Genomic DNA, 23,332 nt, shown 5'->3' with positions numbered 1-23,332 from the left:
AATTTTAAAATGTAAATAAGAAGGCCAGGGATGTGGCTGAACCGTAAAGAGCCCCCAGTACCAAAACAACAACAACAAAAATCGCAAATGAACCACTTTTCATCTTTTTTTTTTTTTTAAAGAGAGAGGGGGAGAGAGAGAAAGAATATTTTTTTAATATTTATTTTTTAGTTATTGGCAGACACAACATCTTCATTTGTATGTGATGCTGAGGATCGAACCCGGGCCGCACGCATGCCAAGCGATCGCACTACCGCTTGAGCCACATCCCCAGCCCACTTTTCATCTTTTTTAAGGAGCTTGTTTTTTCTTCTACCTAGAGAAGAACTCTAGGCTTGATCGTGGCGCTTATGGGATCTTGTTAGAAGCAGTTATGATACACACAGAATTTCTCATTGAATTGTCCAACTAGCTTCTTGGTTTTCAGAAGTATTTATTATTTTGGTGGGAGAAGTGCCTTTCTGTTTTGTTTTTGTTTTCATTTTGGTGTTTTGTTTCATTTTAGGAATGGAACCAAGGGCTTTGCACTGCAATGCAAGCCATCTACCATTGAGCTACACTCATTAACTGTGGAAATGCTTTTCTGATTTTTTTTTGTTTTTGTTTAGGTATTGGCAACTGAACTCAGGGATGCTTGAGCACTGAGCCACATCCCCAGCCCTTTTATTTTTATTCTGAGACAGGGTCTTGCTAAGTTGCTGAGGCTGGTCTCCAACTTATGATCCTCCTGCCTCAGCCTCTCAAGTCACTGGGATTACAGGCATGCACCACCATACCCAGGTGCTTTACTGAATTCTTGAGTGAACAGAAATATTGTTGAGAATACCCTAGTTTCACTAAGTGTTATTTTAGTCAGGTGCTGTCTTTGGTGTGCTCATACTTGTGGCTTTTAGCCCATTTTCAGCTGACCACTTTGGTTCTCAAATTATTGTATGCATCATAATCACCTGAGGAACTTGTTAAAAATAAGTGTTCTCGGGCTGGGGATGTGGCTCAAGCGGTAGCGCGCTTGCCTGGCATGTGTGTGGCCCGGGTTCGGGTTCAATCCTCAGCACCACATACAAACACAGATGTTGTGCCCGCCGATAACTAAAAAATAAATATTAAAATTCTCTCTCTCTCTACCTCTCTCTCTCTCTAAAAAAAAAGTGTTCTCAGCTTCACCACAAAGATTGATGTATTAGATCTTAGTTGTGCCCTAGGAATCAACATTTTAATTGTCATTCTAGTAAGAGTGGTATCCTGATTCTAATACAAGTGGAGGAAATCCTTAAGCCATTGTTTTTCACTGGTGTGTTCTTTCTTTTCATTCTAGTTTCAGTAAGTTTAATGTTAATATGGTGTCTTGTGAAAAAAAAATTGCTGTTTCCATTGTGTGTGTGTGTGTGTGTGTGTGTGTGTCTTATGCAGAATGCATTACAATTCTTATTACACATATAGAGCACAATTTTTTCATATCTCTGATTGTATATAAAATATATTCACTCCCACCAATTCCTATTTTTATTTTTTTTAAATATGTTTTAGTTGTAGATGGACACAATACCTTTATTTATTTATTTTTATGTGGTGCTGAGAATCAAACCCAGTGCCTCACCCATGCTAGGTAAGTGTTCTACTACTAAGCCACAACCCCAGACCCAATTCATGTACTTTGGATAATAATGTCCATCACATTCCAACATCATTTCTAACCGCCTACACCCTCCCTTTCCCTCCCACTCCTCCACCCTATCTAGAGTTCATCTATTCCTTCCTACTCCACTATGAATCAGCCTCCTTATATCAGAGAAAACATCTGGCATTTGGTTTTTTGGGATTGGCTAACTTCACTTAGCCATATCTTCTCTAACTCCATCCATTGACCTGTAAATGCCGTAGTTTTCTGGCTTCCGTTCTTAACAAAATTCTTGGTGGTGGTTATGACCACCTCTAGTATACTATTATGTAAGACCTATCATCATACAGGTTATCTTAGTTGCTGAGTGCTTTAACAAAGTCCCATAGACTGGGTGACTTGAAAACAACAGAACTTTGTTTCTCAGTTCTGGAATCTAAAAGTCCAAGATCAGGTGCCATCATTATGGGGTTCTGGCAAAGGCCCTCCTCTGGATTGCAGATTTCCAGCTTTTTACATCTTCACATGATAGGAAAAGAGAGACCTAGTTTTTTGGCTTTTATTTATTTTTTTAATAATTACAGGCACACACCTGTAATCCCAGCTGCTTTGGAGGCTGAGGCAGGAACTTAGTGAAACTCTAAGCAACTTAGTGAGATTGTGTCTCAAAATAAAAAATAAAAGGCTATGATGTGGCACAGTGTTTGAGTGCTGCTAGGTTCAATCCCTGGTACAAAAAAAAAAAAATTACTAATACCATTTAAGAGGGCTATATCCTCACAACCTAATTACCTCTAACTACCTCAAATGGCATCATATTGGAAATTTGGTTCAACATACAAATTTTGTGAGGAAGTATTTGGTTAATAACATAGGTGTACCCTTGGCCTTGGGATACTTAGTTCTGATGTTCATGGTCCAAGGACCATACCTTGAGAAGACAGGTGCTTAGAAAATAGTGGGGGTGCAAAGGTCCCTTATATATTATTTCTCTGAGGTTTTACTAAATACTTTAGCCTGAACCTTAGGTCTTCCTTGCTTGGTAACCTGTTTGACCAACCCTAGAAGCAAAAAATGAAGCTCAGTTTTCAAAACATCATCTGATGCTTCCCGGACTATATAGTCTTCCTCTGGAGGGAAGGAAAGCATGGAGATGTGAAGGGCAATTTGTTTTGTTGTTGTTTTCACCTGGGGCTCCAGTTCCAAAACTGAATGGAAACTTCAGTGTTTTGGATGAGTATTAGACTGAAGTGATTTTTCATAAGTTTCTCAAAGGAACCCGCTCCCCCTTTCTCCATACATACACACAACTGAGAACCACATTCTGGAACAGACTATGGGTGAGTTTGAGCTGGCCTCTGGAGAGTAGCTGTGGGGCCTCTGCATTAAAGAACAGCCTTCCCTGCGTGAAGTCCAGATTGCTTTTGCCATCTGGTCAGAACTGTACAACACATGGCTGGATGGACAGCTTTAGCCAACTATAATGCTTTTACAGTATTCCATATGTTCTCTTACATTTCCCGATCTCTCTTACAGTTAATTTGGCATCATGTGACTAATTTTGACTAAAGCCTTGCTGTGAAGGGAAGTGATATGTGTCACTTTCAGTGGATTACTGAGGGGGTATGAATTTTCACTTTTTTTCTGTGCTGGAGTGACTATTAAAGACAGTAAAGTTCCAGTGATGTCCCTACAAGCTGAAGAAGGGCTGCCAGATCCACGTTGAATTTTTTTGTGAGCAAGAAACAAAACTTTATTAGATTAGGCCTCATTTTAGGATGTTTTCTTGTAGCATTGCCTAATCTTATCTGCCAGTCTGGGTAGTTTAGAACAGAACATTCATGTTTAGAGTTCTGAAAGTCAAGATACCAGTGTATGATCCTGAGATTATGTGGCCTAGTGCAAGACATTTAGTATCATGGGATTTTTTTTTAATATGTAAATTGCAGGGTTTAATTTAGATGAGTTGTTGTTTTGTTTTGTTTTGTTTGGCAGTCCTGGGAATTGAATCCAGTGGCAGTCCACCACTGAGTTACATCTCTGGCCCAGCCTTTTTAATTTTTTATTTTGAGACGGGCTGGCCTTGAATTTGTTATCCTCCTGCCTTATTCTCTTGAGTAGGTGGGGTTACAGGTGTGTGCCACTGTGTCTAGCAATTAGTTGATCTCCAAGGGGTTTTTTGTTTGTTTTGTTTTGGTAATTTACATTCCCAGATTCTGGATAGCAGCTTTTAGATAAAGATTTCTATCTGGAGTACAAAAAGGAGACAGTCTGGTGCTAAAGGCATCCCTGGAAAATGTATTTTTTTTATTATACACCTTGTACTAGTGAATATGATACATAAAGAAAATGGCAAAGGATGATATGGTGATACTTTTTAAAAAGTAATAGTTTTATTGAGGTAAAATTCATGTGTCATAAAATTCATCTTTTTAAAGTATATAGTTCAATGGTTTTTTAGTATATTCAGAGTTGTACCAGCATCACCATTATCTACTTTTGGGACAAGAAATCCCATATCTATTAGCCAAGTACTCCCTATTTTACAAATTTACTTTTTTTAAAAATATATTTTTAGTTGTAGATGGACACAATACCTTTATTTGTTTATTTTTATGTGGTGCTGAGGATGGAACCCAGGGCCTCACACGTGTGAGGTAAGTGCTCTGCCATCGAGCCACAATCCCAGCTCTCTACAAATTTACTTTATATTTGCATGAATTGCCTATCCTGGATATTTTATATAATATATGCTTTCTTGTATGTAGTTTTTCTTTCACTTTTCCCAATGTTTTCAAGGTTCATACACATTGTAGCATTTGTCAGAACTTCATTCCTATTTGTCCTGATTAATATTCCATTATATAGCTTTTTTAAATTCATTTATCAGTTGATAGACATTTGAGTTGTTACTACTTTTTAGCTATTATAAATAATGCTGCTGTGAATGTTTGAGTATAGGATTTTCTTTATGAACTTGTTTACTAGGGATTGAACCCAGGGGCTTACACAGGCCAAGCAAGCACTTTACCACTGAAATACATTCCCAACCTATTTTATTTTTATGTTGAGATCGTGTCTCACTGAGTTGCCCAGGCTAGCTTCAAACTTGTGATTATCTTGCCTCAGCCACCCAGGTAACTGGGATTACAGATGTGTGCCACTGAGCCTAGCATGTGGATTTTTTTTTCTTTTCTTTTGGATATATGCATAGGAATTGAATTTGTGGGTTGTGTATATTTAACCATTTGAGGAAACTGTTAAACTGTTTAAAGTGCTCATCTAATCTTCTACTTACAGTGAATGAGGATTTCAATTTCTCTACATTTTCACTAACATTGGTTATTGTACATTTTTGTATGTTTTTATTAGTGCATTATAGTTATATGTAATAGTTGGTTTCATTTTGACAAAATCACACATGCATGGAATATAATTTGCTCCATTTTCAGTCCCCAGTACCTCTTCCCTCTTCTTTTCCCCAACATACCCCTCCCCATACCACCTCCTTACTCTACTGACCTTCTCCCCATCTATTTGTTGTTTTTATAAATTATTACTTTATAGGTGTACATAAAGGTGGAATTCACCATGGTACATTTACACATGCCCACAGCAAAATTTGGTCAGCCTTATCCCTCAGTTCCTCCCCTTTCCCGTCCTCCCCTTTCCCCCCTCCTCTTTCCCCCTCATTTTCTCTTTTCCTCTACTCTACTGGTCTCCCTTCCATTTTCATGATTTGGCTACCTTTTTAATTGAATTTTCTTTCTTTTTGTGCTGCTGGGATTGAACCCAGGACCTTGTGCATGCTAGGCAAGCACTCTTATCCTAAGCTATACCCTCAACACTTTTTATTTTTTAATTTGAGACAAGGTCTTGCTAAGTTGCCCTTGAATTTTTAATCCTCCTGCCTTAGTCTCCCATGTAACTGGAATTACAGCTGTGCACCACTGCATTCTTCTATAAACATTTAAAATTTTCTTTTGTGCAAGTGCGCATGGGTGTGGTGCTGGAGATTGAACCCAGGACCTCATGCATGCCAGGCAAGTAAGTGCTCTAATACTGAGCTGCATCCCCAGCTATAGTTCTTATTTTGATGAAACCCAATTTTTAAATTTTTTGTTGCATATGCTTTAGGTGTTATGTTTCAGAAACCATTGTCTAACCCATGCTCACAAAAATTTTCACTTGTTTTCTTCTAAGAGTTTTATATTTTAATTATTATATTTAAATCTTTGATTTATTTTGAGTTAATTTTTGTATATGATGTGAAATAGGGGTTCACAACATTCATTCTTTTATTTTTGGTACTGATGGTGTAACCCAGTGGTGCTTAACCACTGAGCCACACCAACAGGCCTTTTTTAATTTTTTTTTTGAGAATATTTTAATATTTATTTTTTAGTTTTCGGCAGACACAACATATTTGTTGGTATGTGGTGCTGAGGATTGAACCCGGGCCCCATGCATGCCAGGCGAGCAGGCTACCGCTTGAGCTACATCCCCAGCCCCTTTTTTTAATTTCTTATTTTGAGACAGGATCTTGCTAAATTGCTGAAGCTGGCTTTGAGCTTGCCATCCTCTTGCCCCAACCTCATGAGCCACTGGGACTTAGGGATGGGGCACCTCATCTGGTCACATTCATTTTTGGGTATGTGGATATTTAGTTACCCTAGCACCACTTATTGAAAAGACTATTCCTTCTCCATTGAATGGTTTTGATACCCTTATAAAAGGTTTTGGCTAACATGCACGAGTCATGCCCTGGGTTCAATCCCTACCACTGGAAACAAACTCCATGAAGTAATTAAGCCTAAGTATTTGAGTTTAGTTCTGGACATCCAGTTCTGTTCCAGTCACTTATGTGTCCTTCCTTATGTCAGTGCTCCACTGCTTTGATTATAATGTGTTTATAGTAGATTTTAAAATCAGTATGATATGATTCCTTCAGCTCTCCCCCCCAAAAAACAAATTTATTTTGGTCATGCTGGATCTTTTGCATTTCCATATGAACTTTAGGGTCAGCTTGCCCATTTCCACTAAAACTTTACTTTAAATTTTGATAGAGACTGCACTATTTAATTTTAGATGAATTTTTGTGAAGTTGTCTTTTTTTTTTTTTTTTTTCCTGGTACTGGGAATTGATCCCAGGTGTGTTTTATCACTGAGCTCTACCCCAGTTCTTTTATTTTCTACTTTGGGACAAGGTCTTATTAAGTTGCTGAGGTTGGCCTCAAACTTGCAATTCTCATGCCTCAGCTCTCAAGTAGTTGAGGTTACAGGCATGCACCACTGCATCTGGCTGAAAAAGTTTTAATACTTATAATTCAAATAAACTTTGGAAGGATACAAATTTTTTTTAAAAAAAGTTTAATGTTTCTGATTGTTTTTAGAAGTTAGGTAAGCAACTTGGTCTTGCAGGTCCACCTGCCAAAGGAATGGGAATGGGCTCTCCTAGAGCCAGAGATAGCAGTGGAAGAGGATGCCCAGGAACTAGGAAATTTGGTGCATCACTGAACAAAAAGTGCTTCTCTGGTCTACTCAAGACACTGTGGTGAACTCAAGGCAAAGGTTTTCCTTTACAGACACAGAGTTTCCACAGGAACAGCCTTCTTTGTTTCTGTTGAGTGCTGCTTTTATACATTAGAATTAATTATGATGTAGCAAGTGGGCAAGGTTAGGTACCATTGCCTTATTGTCATGAATTTGGAAAAAGAACAACTGGGATCAGATTTCTTACAATAGCCATTTGTTACTTGTTTCTGGAGAAGTTTATGAGCTTTTTGTTTGTTTGTTTTTGTCTTTCTGTTTGAGCTGAGTTCTTGCTGTGTTGTCCAGGCTAGCCTCAAACTTCTGGCCTCAAGTGATCCTTCCACCTCAGTCTCCCAAGTTCTGGGACTATAGACATGTGCCACCACGCCTGGCTATCAGTTTGTTTGTCTTTTTCTTCTTTAAGGGTCAAGAATTTCACAGAGCCATAGGTGAATTTACATGTATGTCTGTGTCCTCAGCACTCTTTGTTTCTTGCTCTTATAAAATAACTTTCTGTGTTCCTTACATAGTTATAGAACTTTAAAGGAGTTGATGATTGGCCATGATAAGTGACAAAGTATTATTTATGTGTATTTTTATGTACAAAAATGAAAATGGAAAGAAAGAAACTGGTCATTAATAAGTAGACCAGAGTTGGATGTGTAGCTTAGTGGTACAGCACTTGCTTAGCACATACAAGTTGATCCTGTGTTCAGTCTTCAACATTGAAAATAAAAAGTACACCAAACTATACATAGATATTATATATGCTGAAGTTTAGTATATACTAAAAATATAACTTTTAATAAAATATATTTTAACTATTGCTATGTTTGACAGAACAGGTAGTTCAAGCAAATGTTACCCCTGAAGTTAGCTCAGTGAGAATATGCTATTTTTCTGTTGTAGGTATCAGAAACTATAACCAGTGATGTCCAGATATTGCTAACCAGAGCCAGAGATTCTGTAGAAATTACCCCAGGGAGTGAAAAACAGCATATTTTTCCAAGCTTCCTCTCTGAATACCCAGGGAGAAATTGGTATTTGGCTTGTGATTAGAAGAATCCTGTCTACAAACCACCTGCCAGCCACTTTTCTCTCAAGATTTTGTCTTTCTGCGCGAGGTACTTTAGCCCAGCTGGGTATATCCTGAACAGATCTGGTGCTCTCCTGCTTCAGGGCCTTTGCTGAGATGATTCTTCACTTGGTGAGCGCCTATGTGTCCCTTTTGTACTACTCAAAATCCATCCTACAATCAAGGCCTACCTCAGAATAATTTTTTTTTTCATAACAGCCTTCCTGATTTCTCTCATCTTTGTGCCCATCTTTCCTTTATCTGATCTCTTCAAAGTTTTGTGAGGAGATTAATCTCTTTCACCAAAAGCTTAGTCAGACGTCTTAGTCTAGGTTCCACATTTCCAGGTTTAATTCCAAATAGGAAATATTTTTTAACAAACTGTACCTGTGCTAAATGTGTTCAGATTTTTTATTCCTTAAACAATACAGTTTTTTACATAGCATTTACATTGTATTAGGTACTATAAATAATCTAGAGGTGATTTAAAGTGTAGGGAAGGATGGTATATATGTTATATGCAAATACAGTGCCATTTATTTAAGGAACTTGAGCATTCTTGGATTTTAGAGACCTTCAGGGAGTCCTGGAATCAGTCCTCCATGGATACCAAGGGACAAGTGAATTCATCCAATCTTCTTGCCGATTAGTGAACTCCCTAAGGGGGAAAACAAGCCAGGCCTTGTTCAAGGTGTCACAGGTTAGCCTCAGTTTTGGAGTGGTTGGTGTGGAATCAGATTTACCTTGTTGCATTATTTTTCTACTACAACTTGAGGAATTTTCTTTTCTTTTCTTTTTTCTTCCCTTTTAGTGAAGGCAGGGCCTGCACATACTAGACAAATGCCCTGCCACTAAGCTACATCACCAGCCCTTGAGGAATTTTCTAACAGGAATCATTTCACAGTTCAACTTTTACTGTTGTCCTGCTTCTTTAAGTTTATAATATGATATTTTATTTCATTCATTTGTAGCCTGCCTGTGTAGATGATAACATTGCATAAATTAATGTTTCAGAATTCCTCATTGTCTTATGGCCTTCCTGACTTTATCTTCTTTTTTTTTCCCCTTACAGGAAATGACTTAGAGGCCTTATGAATACATCTGTGCATTCTTGCTTCAGACTTTGTAAATGAGGGCCAACCCAGTCTGCAAGCACCTTTTATTAATGTTATAAGGAAATCACTACCTCAGCAAACAAAAGGAAAGGAGGAGAACACTTATAATAACAAATGCCATTTTTAAAGAAAACTTGTTTTCAGAAAACATTGCAGGAAATTTGGAAATTTTTAGTTTTGAGGAGAAGCTTTACAGGTAAATGGATTTGACAGGCAGGCTCTGTCAAAATTCTGCAGAAGTTTGATCTTCCTTCTTAAGGACTTTGTGTGTAGTAACCATGTATTGCTTTTTAAATTGCTGTTGATCAGCTTGTGGGTTTTGGGGTTCTAACTTTTTGGTATACTGAAGATACATTATATTACATTTTTAAAAAGTTAAGTTATTTTTTTGCCATTGTAAATATAAGTATCAAAATATTCTCCCAAAGCAATTATAAGTAAACATTTTCCTCAGAAAGCATACCTTTTTATTAAGAGAGTGGAATGCAAAACAGTTCTTATACAGCATTTTGAACACACTTTTATTTTTTTGTCAGTGGTCCTGTCTACACTGAAAATATTAATTATATAAACCAGTTGTCCTCACCTCTATGTTGGATCACATGATCATCTGCCTCATGGAAATGCCTTTTTTAAAACTTAGATTTGCAGAACTCCACTATTTTTATACCTAGCTGCAGTTTTGGGAAAAAAAAAAAAAAAGAATCAGAACCCTGATCTGCTGTCAGTCCTTGGGACAGTTCCCCATCCCGCATGTATTGCTGCAGTGCCCAGGACAGTAAAATGGACTACAAGCGGCGCTTCCTGCTTGGCGGGTCCAAGCAGAAGGTACAGCAGCACCAGCAGTACCCGATGCCTGAGCTGGGCCGAGCACTGAGCGCTCCCCTGGCATCCACAGCCACCTCTGCGCCCCTGGGCAGTCTGACTGCTGCAGGCACCTGCCACCATACCATGCCACACTCCACTCCCATCGCTGACATCCAGCAGGGTATCTCCAAATACCTGGACGCCCTCAACGTCTTCTGCCGTGCCAGTACTTTCCTCACAGATCTCTTCAGCACTGTGTTCCGAAACTCGCATTACTCAAAGGCAGCCATGCAGCTCAAAGATGTGCAGGAGCATGTCATGGAAGCAGCCAGTCGGCTGACCTCAGCCATAAAGCCTGAGATTGCCAAGATGCTGATGGAACTTAGTGCTGGGGCTGCAAACTTTACAGATCAGAAAGAATTCAGTCTCCAGGACATTGAGGTAGAGTACCTTCTATGTCATACTTAGGTAGGAAAATGTGTTCCAGAGATGAGTGAGGATATTGTCTTAATTTTTCTTAGTTTACTGTAGTGATAGCCTTTGTTCTCTTTCTGTTGATACTGTCTCCTTGTGAAATATTTGTGCTTGCCAAGTTCTAAACTGCTTTTAAATCAAATTAAGTAGGTTAAAAGGTTATTTATTTATATGTGGTGCTAAGAATCAAACCCAGTGCCTCACACATGTTAGGCATGTGCTCTGCACTGAGCTGCAACCCTAACCCTTTAATTGATATATTTTAAAAATTATTTTTGGGGCCCGGGGTTGTGGCTCAGTGGCAGAGCACTTGCCTAGCATGTGTGAGGCACTGGGTTTGATCCCTGGCACTACATAAAAATAAACAAATAAAGTAAAGGTATTATATTCATCTACAACTAAAAAAATAATTTAAAAAATTAGTTTTGGTTGTTCAGGGGGTTAATCTGAGATTGTTTTCTCCTTGTGCCCTTATATGTTCTGGTTAGGCTCCTGGATATAGATTGTAATTGGGAAAATGTCTCTTTCTCCTGAGGCTGAAGTCACCAGTTTTTTGAGCCAAATCTGATAACTGAGGTAGCTGAATAGCTAATATTGCTTTGAGTTTAAAAGAAAAAAACAGCTAAATTGTTGTTATTGTGTTTAGAAATGACTTTGAAGGCATTTGCAAGAGGACTTTTGAATTATTTTTTGAGATGCAACATTGTTAATGTAAATCAGGGACCATCACACTTTTTCTGTAAAGGTCAGATAGGGAATTTTAGGCTTCAGGGGTCTTCATATGTGGTCTCTCACATACATTTTTCGAACTCTTTAAAAATGTTAAAACCAGTTTTACCTTTCAGTCCTGCCTATTTCATGGATTGGATTTGGCCTTTGGGTTGTCTATATTTCTTTAATGTGAATTACATGTTCGAAACTGCAAATGATTCAAAACTGAGGTAGATAAAATCAAAAAGAAATTAGTCAACTCAGTTCAGCCATTCCAAAATAAAGATTTGGGCTGGGGTTGTGGCTCAGTGGTAGAGCGCTCGCCTAGCATGCATGAAGCACTGGGTTCGCTCCTTAGCACCACATAAAAATAAAAATATTGTGTCCCCCTAAAACTGTAATTAATTTCTGTACATGCACAAATGCATATCTGTTGGTATAAATGTATAAGAACCTCCTTGGATCATTCTGCTTTGAATCTATTTGGGTGTACTAATTTAATTAATTCTTTCTTTTAAATTTTTATTAGTTATTGATGGACCTTTATTTATTTGTTTATATATGGTGTTGAGGATTGAATCCAGTGCCTCACACATGCTAGGCAAGCACTCTACCACTGAGCCCCAGCCCCAGCCCAGGGGGTGTACTAATTTCTATCACTGAGCTACATCCCAACCCAATTTCTGATTAATTCTACGATCCCAGTCTGTATTCAGGGAAATTATCCTTTTAAAGTATTTATAAAGTACTTTATTACAACTTAAAGTATTTTTAAAATTAGACATGTAAAAAGTATGCCTATAATTTTCAAGAAATCCAAACAATGAAATTAAAACTTTCATTTTCCTCTCCCAAATATCTTTTTCTTTCCCCTGAAGTGACCATGGTTACCTGATTGGTGTGTGCTGTTCCACATTAATTTCTGTACATGCACAAATGCATATTTGTGCATACATGAGAAATTTAGAATTATTTTTTAAGAGGTACAACATAATTTATGTAAATCAGGGACCATCACATTTTCTGCATGTTCAGAAAGAATGTTTCAGGTTTCAGAGGCCACTTGTTGCTTCTGACATTCTGGTTTTTTCTCTGTCTTTAAAATGTGAAAATGATGGATATGCCTATTTAATGGACTGGATTTGGCCCATGGGCTATAGTTTACTTACCTGTTGGAATACATGTATAATAACCACAAATACACAACTTTGACATTTTTATTTGTTTTATGTAAAGAACTATGTTGTTCGGCTACCAGCATACCTGCTCATTTCTTTTTCTTTTTTTTTTTTTTACATTTATTTTATTTGTTTATTTTTAAGTGGTGCTGAGGAGTGAACTCAGGGCCTCACATGTGCTAGGTGAGTGTTCTACCGCTGAGCCACAACCCAGCCCACCTAGTCACTTCTTAACAAAGATACAGTAAGAGCATTAGGAAAAACTTTGCCCTTTCCTGGAAAGGTTGAACAGTATTAGACTCATTGTATTCACAGCTGTCATCCTATGACTGCAATCTTGGCTTTATTTAGGATTCCAGGCAAGAGTGGTTTGAAAAATAAAGTCAAAAGCCCTTATTTTACCTGAAACATCATTGAGCTCTTTTTCCAGATCTCAGAGGAGACAGACCTAGACCTGCATGACTGTTTACTTTCCAACCCTGGAGAGCAAGTGCTCTTATTTTCAGTTCCAGAAAATGAACCAATCATGAGGCATAGGGACTTAATAAGCCATTGACGCATGGCTGTACTTACTTATTCTCCTTTCCTATGACCAGCAGAGATCACTTGAGCTGAGAAGGGGATAAACTTCGTATTGTTGTAGTTTGGAATTTTGATTTGACTTTCAAAATTGAAATGCTGATTAGGATAGTTGGAATACTACTATGTTTTTTTTTTTTTTAAATAATGGGCTAAACAGGCTTCCCAAGGCCATTCTGGAAATTGTGCTATTGCTGGGTTTTAGAATGGTGTATTCTAAATTTTTTTTTTTTTTTTTTTTTTTTTTTAATTTTAACATTTATTTATTTTTTCTTAGTTCTCGGCGGACACAACATTTTTGTTGGTATGTGGTGCTGCTGAGGATCGAACCCGGGCCGCACGCATGCCAGGCGAGCGCGCTACCGCTTGAGCCACATCCCCAGCCCCATATTCTAAATTTTAAATGGCTGAATTCTGAATTCTGAAATGTGATTACCAAGTATAGAACTGCAGACTTAATATTTTACTTTATCTCCAGAGCAGTATTTGTTGTTTCTGGAATTTATGTTCTGCTGTGGATTTAGCCATGGGCCAATAAAGGGGCTCAGAATGTTCACCAACTGGGAAGAAATGTCTCGGCATTTGGATTTTTTCCTATTCCTGTTTTGTTTATTTATTCATGTTTTTTAGTGTTTTTTTTTTTTTTTTTCATGCAAAGCTCTGAGAAAGTCTTTAACATTCATCCCTGGGGAAAGGAGTCTGTGTTCTAGTATTGCTGAACTTGACTGGCTAGACAAGTGTTCATATAAAATGGAATTACCACCTACCTTCCAGAGTTCTTCTCAAGATCAGAAGCAATTAGAGTGTGTGAAGCACTGTGCCCTAGTTTGTCATCACTACCATCATTATTATTGTTGTTTCCAGCATGTCTTGAAAGGGGCTATTGACCCTTCTCTGAAGTTCAGAGAATAATTATTTGCAAGAGCAATGTTAGAGTAATGTGGAATAAGTTATTCTTCTAACTGTAACACTTTTAGGTGGGAACAGTTGCAATTCACAGAACATTTGCTCCTGCTCATTTCTAACTTGAGTCCTGAGGTGGGGTCTTCCTTTCTTCTTTGAGTTATCTTTTCCTTCGGATGTTCTAAGGTAGAAGCAGTATTACCTGCTTGATGTCACAACTGCCAACCCTTTCAGCTTAAAAGCACAGGAGGACCTCTTCTGCCAATAGTCAGTTTTCTTTGCCTTGCACCTAGAATGAGGTATGGTGAAGAGAGCATATGGGGGGGGTGCCCACTGAATATATATGCTATGTTGGTCAGCTTTCTGTTGCTGTAACAAATACCTGAGATAATCAGCTTATAAAAGAAAGGGTTTATTTTGGCTCATAGTTTCAGAGGTTTCAGTCTATGTTTGGGCAAACCCATTGCTTTGGGTCTATGGCAAAGCAAGGCAGAATTCCTTGGTGGAACTCCTTGGGAGAAAAAGTTGGTCTACCTCATGGCAGCCAAGAAACAAAATGAGAGGAAGAGGAGGGGCCAAGGTCCCAATATCCCCATCAAAGGCCTAACCCTGGTGGCCTAGTTTTCTTCTAGGCCTTATCTTCTAAATGTTCCACCTCCTTCTGGTAGGGAACTGAGGACCAGGCTTTTAACAAGGAACTTTTAACATGGAACTTTGAGGGACATTGAAACAAACCATAGCACCCACAGTAACAAGGAATCATTGGATAAATCATCAATTGATAGTTTTGGTAGGATTTCCCCTTTAAGCACTTGTCTCAACCTAGAAGTCTGGCCACGATGTGAAGTCAGGAAAAAATATGGTTCCCCAAATTGAATCTGTTCTTTGTACAAAGCTTTAACATCCCTCCTAAACATTTTTTAGGGGTGGACTCCATGGGACCCACTGTTCATATCTTTTTATATCTATTTTTTAGTTTTAGGTGGACCCAATATCTTTATTTTTATTTTTACGTCGTGCTGAGGAGCGAGCCCAGTGTGCCTCATGCATGCTAGGCGAGCACTCTACCACTGAACCACAACCCCAGCCTATATCTTTTCTTTTGGAATGGCTGAATTGAGTTGACTAATTTCTCTTTGATTTTATCTACCTCAGTTTTGGGTCATTTACAATTCAAACATATAGTTCATATTAAAGAAATATAGATAACCCTGTAACTTGGTTTTCTATTTATTGGGAAATTACAAATTTCTTGTCTTAAATAGTTCAGAACATATGTATGCAAATACTAGAACCAAATTGACTTGTGATTCATGGCGTCATTCCATTCATATTTATTGCATACTTTGTACCAGATGCTATTCTAAGTGCAGGACAGCAGTGAAAAGGAAATCTCTCCCTTCTTTTAGCTACAAGAGGTTTGTGATCTTGAACAAGATGGTAAGAAGAGCTATCACAGAGAAGGCGGCATTTGAATAAAGTCCTGAAGGAATGAGGAAGCAAGCCCTCAGGATAACCAGGGAAAGAGCTGAGAGATGAGCTAGTGCAGTGTCCCTGAGGCGGGATACAACCTGGGGTGTTTAAAGAGTAGTGAGGACCCTATGTGGCTGAAACCAAGTGAAGAGAAGGGAAAGTAATGGACAAGGTCAGAAAGGTTAAAGAGGGGGCATGTAACACTAGAGGGAAAAAGGAAGGAAGGGCAGGAGGATTGGCTCTGCTTTCTTTGTACAGTGAACAGTGATGCTACTTCTCCCATTGCTTTAATCACAGTGTGACAACTGAAAGGTTCTGGTTTCCTTTTGGGTCATCAAGGACCCAAGGACTTTGTAGACAGTCCAGAAGCTCAGAGCAGCTACAGAGCTCCTGGGAGTTGTGTGTCTTTCAGGGGAGTACATTTTATATCTTCTAGCATTTTTATTGGCTTTCCAAGTATCAAATCAGACATTAAATCAAATCTATACATAGTTGGACCTTGTATTTCAGGATATACTAACATTTCTTTTGCATACTCTGTGATTACCCATGAATGTGTTTGAAATAACTTATTTGTAAGCACTGGCTCCCACTTAAGGACCTTAATTCCAGGTACATTACCATTTGTTTTGGATAGATATATGCCAAAAATATTATAGAACAACTGTAATGGAAAAAATATTAAAAGTTGGTTTCAAGATGTGATTTTTATTAACTTAACAAAATTAAATATGCATACTGCTTCTTTTTGTTTTTTCTTTCTAAAGGGTAAAATTCAGTATTACTTATTTTCTTGTTTTGACTGATAAATTTTTCATAATAGATTATGGAATAAATATTTCTTAACTATATATGCCAAATGAAAATCCAGATTCTTCTTCTGTTAATCAGAAACTGAAGTGTACTTCATAAAAAGCATGTACAAGGGACTGGGGATGTGACTCAAGCGGTAGCGCGCTCGTCTGGCGTGCCTGCGGCCCGGGTTCCATCCTCAGCACCACATACAAACAACGATGTTGTGTCCACCAATAACTAAAAAATAAATATTAAAAAAATTCTCTCTTTCTCTCGCCCTGTATCACTCTCTCTTAAAAAAAAAAAAAAAAAGCATGTACGAATCTAATTTTCAGACTGTTGCTAATTTCTAATATTTCCAGTCACTCTTTGACTTTTGTTGTTTGCTTATTTTGTGCTGTGCTGAACCCAGGGCTTTGCACTAGTTAGGCAAACACTACCATTGAGCTGTATTCTTTCTCAGCTCTGACTTATTTTTTTTACTCAGATGAATGTGTTATTATCTAAATTCCCTTCATATTGTAGCTTTTAAAATAGGTTATAATTAATGAAGCATTTGGAGTTTGGGTGACTTTGTAAACTTATTGTGAACAATAAGCAAGATTTATTGTGTACTTAGTTCAGTCTATGTTGGTGGACACTACTAGAAGCAGAGGGTATCTGCCACTGAGGAGAAATTGGACCCTTTGACTTTGATTTGTCAAGACATGCATGTGCAACCAATTATTCTGAAAACTGCCAATTAAAAGGAAAAAAAAATGGAATTAAGCAAATTTCCTGCTTTGCTAATATACCCTGTTTTTCAGTATAACCATATAGTCCTAATGGATGAAAGAAACTTCTTAGAGAGCATTCTCAGCATATTTTTATGTAGAAGGGATGATACAATTACAAAAATTTTGCTGGGCAGCAATGGAAGACAAAATCATTTGGTGAAAGTTTGCTGGGAATTGCATAAGGGAGGGATCAGGCCTTTCCCACCCTAGTCCAATTGTTCAGTCTTCATGTCACCAAAATTGAGACATGATTATGTTTTCTGATGTGGTAAAATAAGATATACATAGCACAATACTCATATCTTGTGTATATGTGGATGGGAGGCACCAGGATTGAATCCAGGGCCTGGTACATCCTAGGCAACTGTTCTATCACTGAGCTTCTTACCCAGCCCTTTTTAAATTTTATTTTAATACAGGATTTTGTTAAATTACTCAGGCAAACCTTGAGCTTGTGATCCTCCTGCCTCAGCCTCCTGAGCTACTGGGAATATAGACATGTGCCACATCATCTGGCTTATAATATATTCTTAGACTTCTTCCTATGTGCATATATTTGTACAAATTTAGAGTTTTCAGACTCTGGCTAAAATTTTATCTTTTCAGTCACTCTTTGACTTTGGTGGTAGCAGGGGGTACCTGAAATAATCCAATCAAAATTTTGATTTGAATGAATTTCCAATTTGTAGGAAACTTGGAGTATAGTGAAGCAAGATAGACAATACCACAAGAAAGCAATGCAAGCAAATTCAGGATGTAGCATATTTTGTAGTCAGTTGACCTGATTTGTTTAACAAGTCATTTGTATAGGAAAAAAAAATTAGATATACTATTCTAAATTAAATGAGTTAAGAGATGTGATACTTTTTTGAGATTGAATTTAAACCAAATGTAAAAAGACATTTTTAAAGATAACTTGGGAAATTCAAACATGTCCTGGTTCTTGGTTGATCGGGATTTGTGTCAGAAACAAAAAGGAATGGGGAAGACGGGAAAGGATAGATGAAAAGCATGCTATAGGGCTGGGGTTGTGGTCAGTGGTGGAGGACTTTCTTAGCATGTGGGAGGCACTGGGTTTGATCCTCAGCACCACATAAAAATAAATAAATAAAATAAAGGTCCATTATCAGCTACAACTAAAAAAAAATATTTGGGGCTGAGGTTGTGGCTCCGTGGTAGAGTACTTGCCTAGCATGTGCTAGGCCCTGGGTTCGATCCTCAGCACCACATAAAAATAAATAAGTAAAGGTATTGTGTCCAACTATAACTAAAAAATAAATATTTTTAAAATAAAATATTTTTTAAAAAAGCATAGTACAGTGTTGATATGGAAGCTGTGTGTGTGTGTGTGTGTGTGTGTGTGTGTGTGTGTGTATGTGTGTGGTGTGCAGGGATTTGAACCTGGGCCGCTTGCATCCTCAGCCAGATTTGGGAGCTTTTTAATAGGTATAGAGGGTGGTTGCTAGGCTTCATTTTTATATTTTTGAACTTTTTTAAGTTTGGATATGGGAGAGAAAAACTTATGAATGCATGATAGCAGAAACAAATCAGAGGACTTAATAAATCAATTTCTTGGGGGTTTTTCTGAGTGTGGTCTTCTGATAGATGGAAATTTTATAACGTGGTAAGATAGCTCAGGCTTTAGAGGTAAAGAGAAAAGCAGGTACTTATCAGAATCAAAGGAGGTGGGAACAAAGAAAAGACACATCCAAAGGCAGGATCCCAATAGCATATGGGAGTCAAGAACAGAATTTTGGTAGCTAGTGGGTGAGGACAATGTTGCCTTCTTTTAGAAGAATATGATTTAAAATTGCAAAATTACTGGGCTGGGGTTGTGGCTTAGAGGTAGAGCGCTTGCCTAGCCATGTGCAAAGCACTAGGTTAAAAACAAAACAAAACAAAACAAAACCTTCCTTCTGCTGTCAGCACACAAAGAGGTTAAGTGATCTACACTGTTCTGCTGCCTCAGGCCATGGGCTTGTTCCCATCCCTTCAAGGGACCAGGCTTTCTGCCCCTCAAACTAATGGTTAGATTCCCAGAGATAAGAGAGTGTAACTCTCTTCAGTAGGCCTCAGCCACCTGGCCTATTTTGCTCTTTGCTCAGCTGTATCAATCACCCTCCTTGAAGAAATACAGAGGGGGCTAGCTGCCATTGTGCAGAGATGAGTGAGGGCAATCAAAAGTGCTTGGGGGGGGGGCCTGAGGTTGTGGCTCAGAGGTAGAGCACTTGTCTGGCATGTGTGAGGCACTGGGTTCGGTCCTCAGCACCACATAAAAATAAATAAATAAAGGTATTGTGTCCAACTACAACTAAAAAATAAATGTTTAAAGGAAAAAAAAGTGCTTCAGGCACAGTAGACGAGACTGGTAGTCTTATTAGGTATGATGAGTGCTGTGCTGCAGGTGAAAAATAACCTCAAGCTTGACTATTGTTTTGTACAGTTTTTCAGCAGTTGGTCTTTCTCACCCAGCTCACTGTGACTGGACCTGCACTCAGAGCAGGATCTGCTACTCAAGAATGTGGAAGAATACTGGAGTGGAGGCAGGAGTATACCAGAGAACCTTAGAGCCCTGTAAGAGAGAGATGATGTTATTTGCTTCCCAGTATCCAGTCTCCCCTTCTTTTTCAGTAATAAACTTTTTTTGATTTTGTTATTTAGGCATATTGGCATATTTTCAGAGATAAGTATAACATCTCCTTGTTCCCTTACAGTCAAGACTAACTAGTAGAATCTGGTCCATAAAGTCATGACTGAAAGTACTGGATGAGATACTGGAAGGTCTCCTTAAAGAGAACAGAATGCTCCCTTCTCTTCCCCCAGTTTTCTCTGTCCAGAATCAGATGGAGTGGCTGAAGGTTTTATGAAGTAACTTAAGAACGGAAACCTTTCATGCGAACATAGGACAGAAATAATGGGAACTAGGTTCCTTATGATGCCATGGAACCTCCATTCAAGCTCTAGACTTCCTGTCTCTGGATTTCTTTTACCTAGAAAAAAAATAAGGTACCGTGTTGTTTTGGGTCTTTGTTGTTGTATAGGTAAACCTGATCCTAAATGAATGGAAGCAAGAAGACCAGATAAGAGTTCATTACTAGATCTGAGGGTATATCTCAGTTATAGAGCACTCAACTAGCATGTGAGAATTTCTGGATTTTATCCTCCGTGCCCCCAAAAAAGAGCATTACTATTGGGTTCCATGGTGCATGCCTGTAATTCCAGCTGCTTGGGAGGCTGAGGCAGGAGGATTGTGAATTCAAAGCCAACCTCAGCAGTTTAGTGAGGCAAAAGATGATCATGGCTTAGAATGATCATGGCTTAGAATGGTTATAGAAGAAAAAACTAGAAGTTTTTTTTTTTTTTTTTTTGGTCCTGGGGATTGAACCCAGGGTCGCTTAACCACTGAACTGCATCCCCAGCCCTTTTTTATATTTTATTTAGAGAAAGGGTCTCATTAAGTTGCTTAGGGCCTCGTTAGGCTGGTATTGAACTCGAGATCTGGTATTGAACTCTAAAATAATGATCTAAAGATCTAAACTAATGGTTAGATGCCTCAGCTTCCTAGGCAGCTGGGTTTATAGGCGAGTGCCACTGTGGCCAAGATAGGTTTTTGTTTTGTTTTGATTTGTTTTTTGTGGTGCTGGGGATTGAACCCAGGGCCTTGTACATTCGAGGCAAACAGTCTACCAAAAGAGCCATAATCCCCACCCCCAGCGCAGTTTTTTATATATACAAGTTCAATAACATTAACAACATTGACATCATCATATAACCATCACGATTATCTATCTCTAGAACTTTTTCATCTTCCCAAACCCATAAAACAATAACTTCAGTTCCCCCTTCTCCCAGGGACCACTATTCTACTTTTGTCTCTATGATTTTTTTTTTTTGTATTTATTTTTTATTTTAGCTGGACACAATACCTTTATTTCTTTTATGTGGTGCCATGTATCGAACTCAGGGCCCCACATGTGCCAGGCGAGTGCTCTACAACTGAGCCACAACCCCAGCCCTTTCTCTATGATTTTGATTACTCTAGAACCTTATATAAATAGAATCAGAATACTTGTCCTTTTGTGACTGGCATAATTCACTTAGCATAATGCTTTTTAAAGCTCATTCATGTTGAGCTGGGAGTGGTGGTGAATGCCTGTAATTCCATCAACATGGGAGGCTGAAGTAAGAGGATCACAAGTTCAAGGCCTGCCTCAGCAATTTAGCAAGGCCCCAAGCAACTTAGAGAGACCCTGTCTCAAAAATAAATAAATAATGTCACCCATGTCGTAGCATGTATCAAATTTTCCTTCCTTTTGATAGTATTTCAGCAATTGTCTTTTGAATGTAGTATTGCCATAGGTGTATGTGTGGGTGTGTGGGTATATAGAGCCACACCCAAGCACCTGGGTCACTCATTGTAGTACTGAGACTGTGGGCAGTGGAGGAAAAGTAGGCTAGAATCATAGGTCTGGGATACCTAATAAACACTGAGGGGTGATTTAAGAGTAGATAGTTGGAATACAAAGTTAGAGTTGAGGGCTGATGATGTCCAAAAAATCGGGGCCAGCAACCAATAGCTTCAAAACTGTACTAGGTCATCAAACGAGTCTAGCTGGAGAACAGTGAGCCCTGAGGCACTTCAGCTTTTAGAGGTCAGAAGATGACAAACAGCCAAGGAGTGTGAAAGAAGAGCCACTGAAGAAGCAGTAAGAAGATGAAGAGTGGTGTCTTGAATGCTGGGCAGAGCAAGTGTTTGAAGTTAGGGAGAGAGGACCACCTTCTCAGATGCTGTCAAGAAGAGGTGAAGTGTCCTCCGGTCTTCTCTCAAGACTTGCCACAGTTATCATGTACATAAAATGGCTGGGAGTGTTCCTCCCTTCCAAATGAAGATGGTGATCTGTATCTCATTAAGGTAGCTTGTACAATGTTGATAATGAAATATTCTTAATAGAAGTTAACAATTTCTGGGGCTTGGGATGTGGCTCAAGCGGTAGTGGGCTCGCCTGGCATGCGTGTTGCCCGGGTTCCATCCTCAGCACCACATACAAACAAAGATGTTGTGTCCGCCGATAACTAAAAAATAAATATTAAAAAAAAAAAAAGAAGTTAACAACTTCTGTTTTTGGAATGGGGTCTTGCTCTGCTGCCCAGGCTAGTCTCAAACTCCTGGGCTCAAGCGATCCTCTCTCTTCAGCCTCCAGAGTTACTTGGTACTGTAGGCACACACCATTGTCCTGGGTGAAAGTGACAACTTCTTTTTTTTTTTTCCCTTGCAGCTCCCACTCTTTTCTCTCTTGAGACTCCTTCTTCTGTTCTTCTCTAAATGTTTAAGTTCCCTAGGAGTATATTCTGGGCTCATTCATTTTGCTTTGTGCAAAATTACTCTTTTAGTATCCATTTAGTTCCAATATTTAAATGTGTTTGTGTATCTGTGATATGTGTGTGTGTGTGTGTGTGTGTGTGTGTGTATTCATGACTTTTGGATTCCATATCTTAATTTTTTTTTCTTTTGGTACTGGAGGTTTATGCCAGGAGAGCTTTACCATTGAGCTACATTCCTAGAACTATAGGGCACCTAGGCCATATGATGTCTGAATAACTTCAGTATATTTTAACCCTTTCCCTGTATCAGTATTCACCCACAATATAAATTTGTTTATTGAGAGAATTGTGTATTGAATGGGAAAAATAAATTACTCAAGAACAGAATCTCCTCCCCCACCTTCCTCCTCCTCCATTTCTCTAGATTCCTGAGAAAACTTGTAATATAACTACCATTAGACCCATTTATCACACTCCTTGGTCTATACTCAAAGGATGTAAAATCAGCATACTATAGTGACAGAGCCATATCAATGTTTGTAGCAGTTCAATTCACAATAGCTAAGCTATGGAACCAGCCTAGGTGCCCTTCAACAGATGAATGGATAAAGAAAATGTGATATATAGACACACACACACACACACACACAGGAATATTACTTTGCCATAGAAAGAATGGCTTTATGGCTTTTGCTGGTAAATGGATGGATCTGGAGACTATCGTGCTAAGTGAAATAAGCCAATCCCCCCCAAAAAACAAAGTCTGAATGTTCTCTCTGGTATGTGGATGCTAACACCCAATTAAGGGGTTGGGGGAGGGAAGAATAGAAGTTCAATGGATTAGACAAAGGGAAAGAGTACAGGGTTGGGAATAGGAAAGACAATAGAATGAATCAGACATAACTTTCTTATGTTCATATGTGAATATACAACCAGTGAAACTCTAAATTGTGTACAACCACAGAACGGGATCC

General features: G+C 38.5%; 1 protein-coding gene across 1 annotated transcript in view; it reads left to right on the top strand.

The window, feature by feature from the left end:
* Garre1 (granule associated Rac and RHOG effector 1) overlaps nucleotides 1-23,332 on the top strand; it is an 87,517-nt gene that overhangs the window by 22,873 nt on the left and 41,312 nt on the right. The window contains exons 2-3 of the mRNA XM_040280024.2: nucleotides 9,298-9,536; nucleotides 9,877-10,588. Coding sequence (XP_040135958.1) covers nucleotides 10,094-10,588 — 495 coding nt within the window. The 5' untranslated portion in view covers nucleotides 9,298-9,536; nucleotides 9,877-10,093. The remainder of the gene's footprint in view (nucleotides 1-9,297; nucleotides 9,537-9,876; nucleotides 10,589-23,332) is intronic.

This window comes from Ictidomys tridecemlineatus, chromosome 15 (genome assembly GCF_052094955.1).
Source record: "Ictidomys tridecemlineatus isolate mIctTri1 chromosome 15, mIctTri1.hap1, whole genome shotgun sequence".
Classification (NCBI taxonomy): Eukaryota; Metazoa; Chordata; class Mammalia; order Rodentia; family Sciuridae; genus Ictidomys; species Ictidomys tridecemlineatus.
The sequence above is the reverse complement of the archived record's forward strand: the minus strand, read 5'-3'. Positions and strand labels throughout refer to the sequence as shown.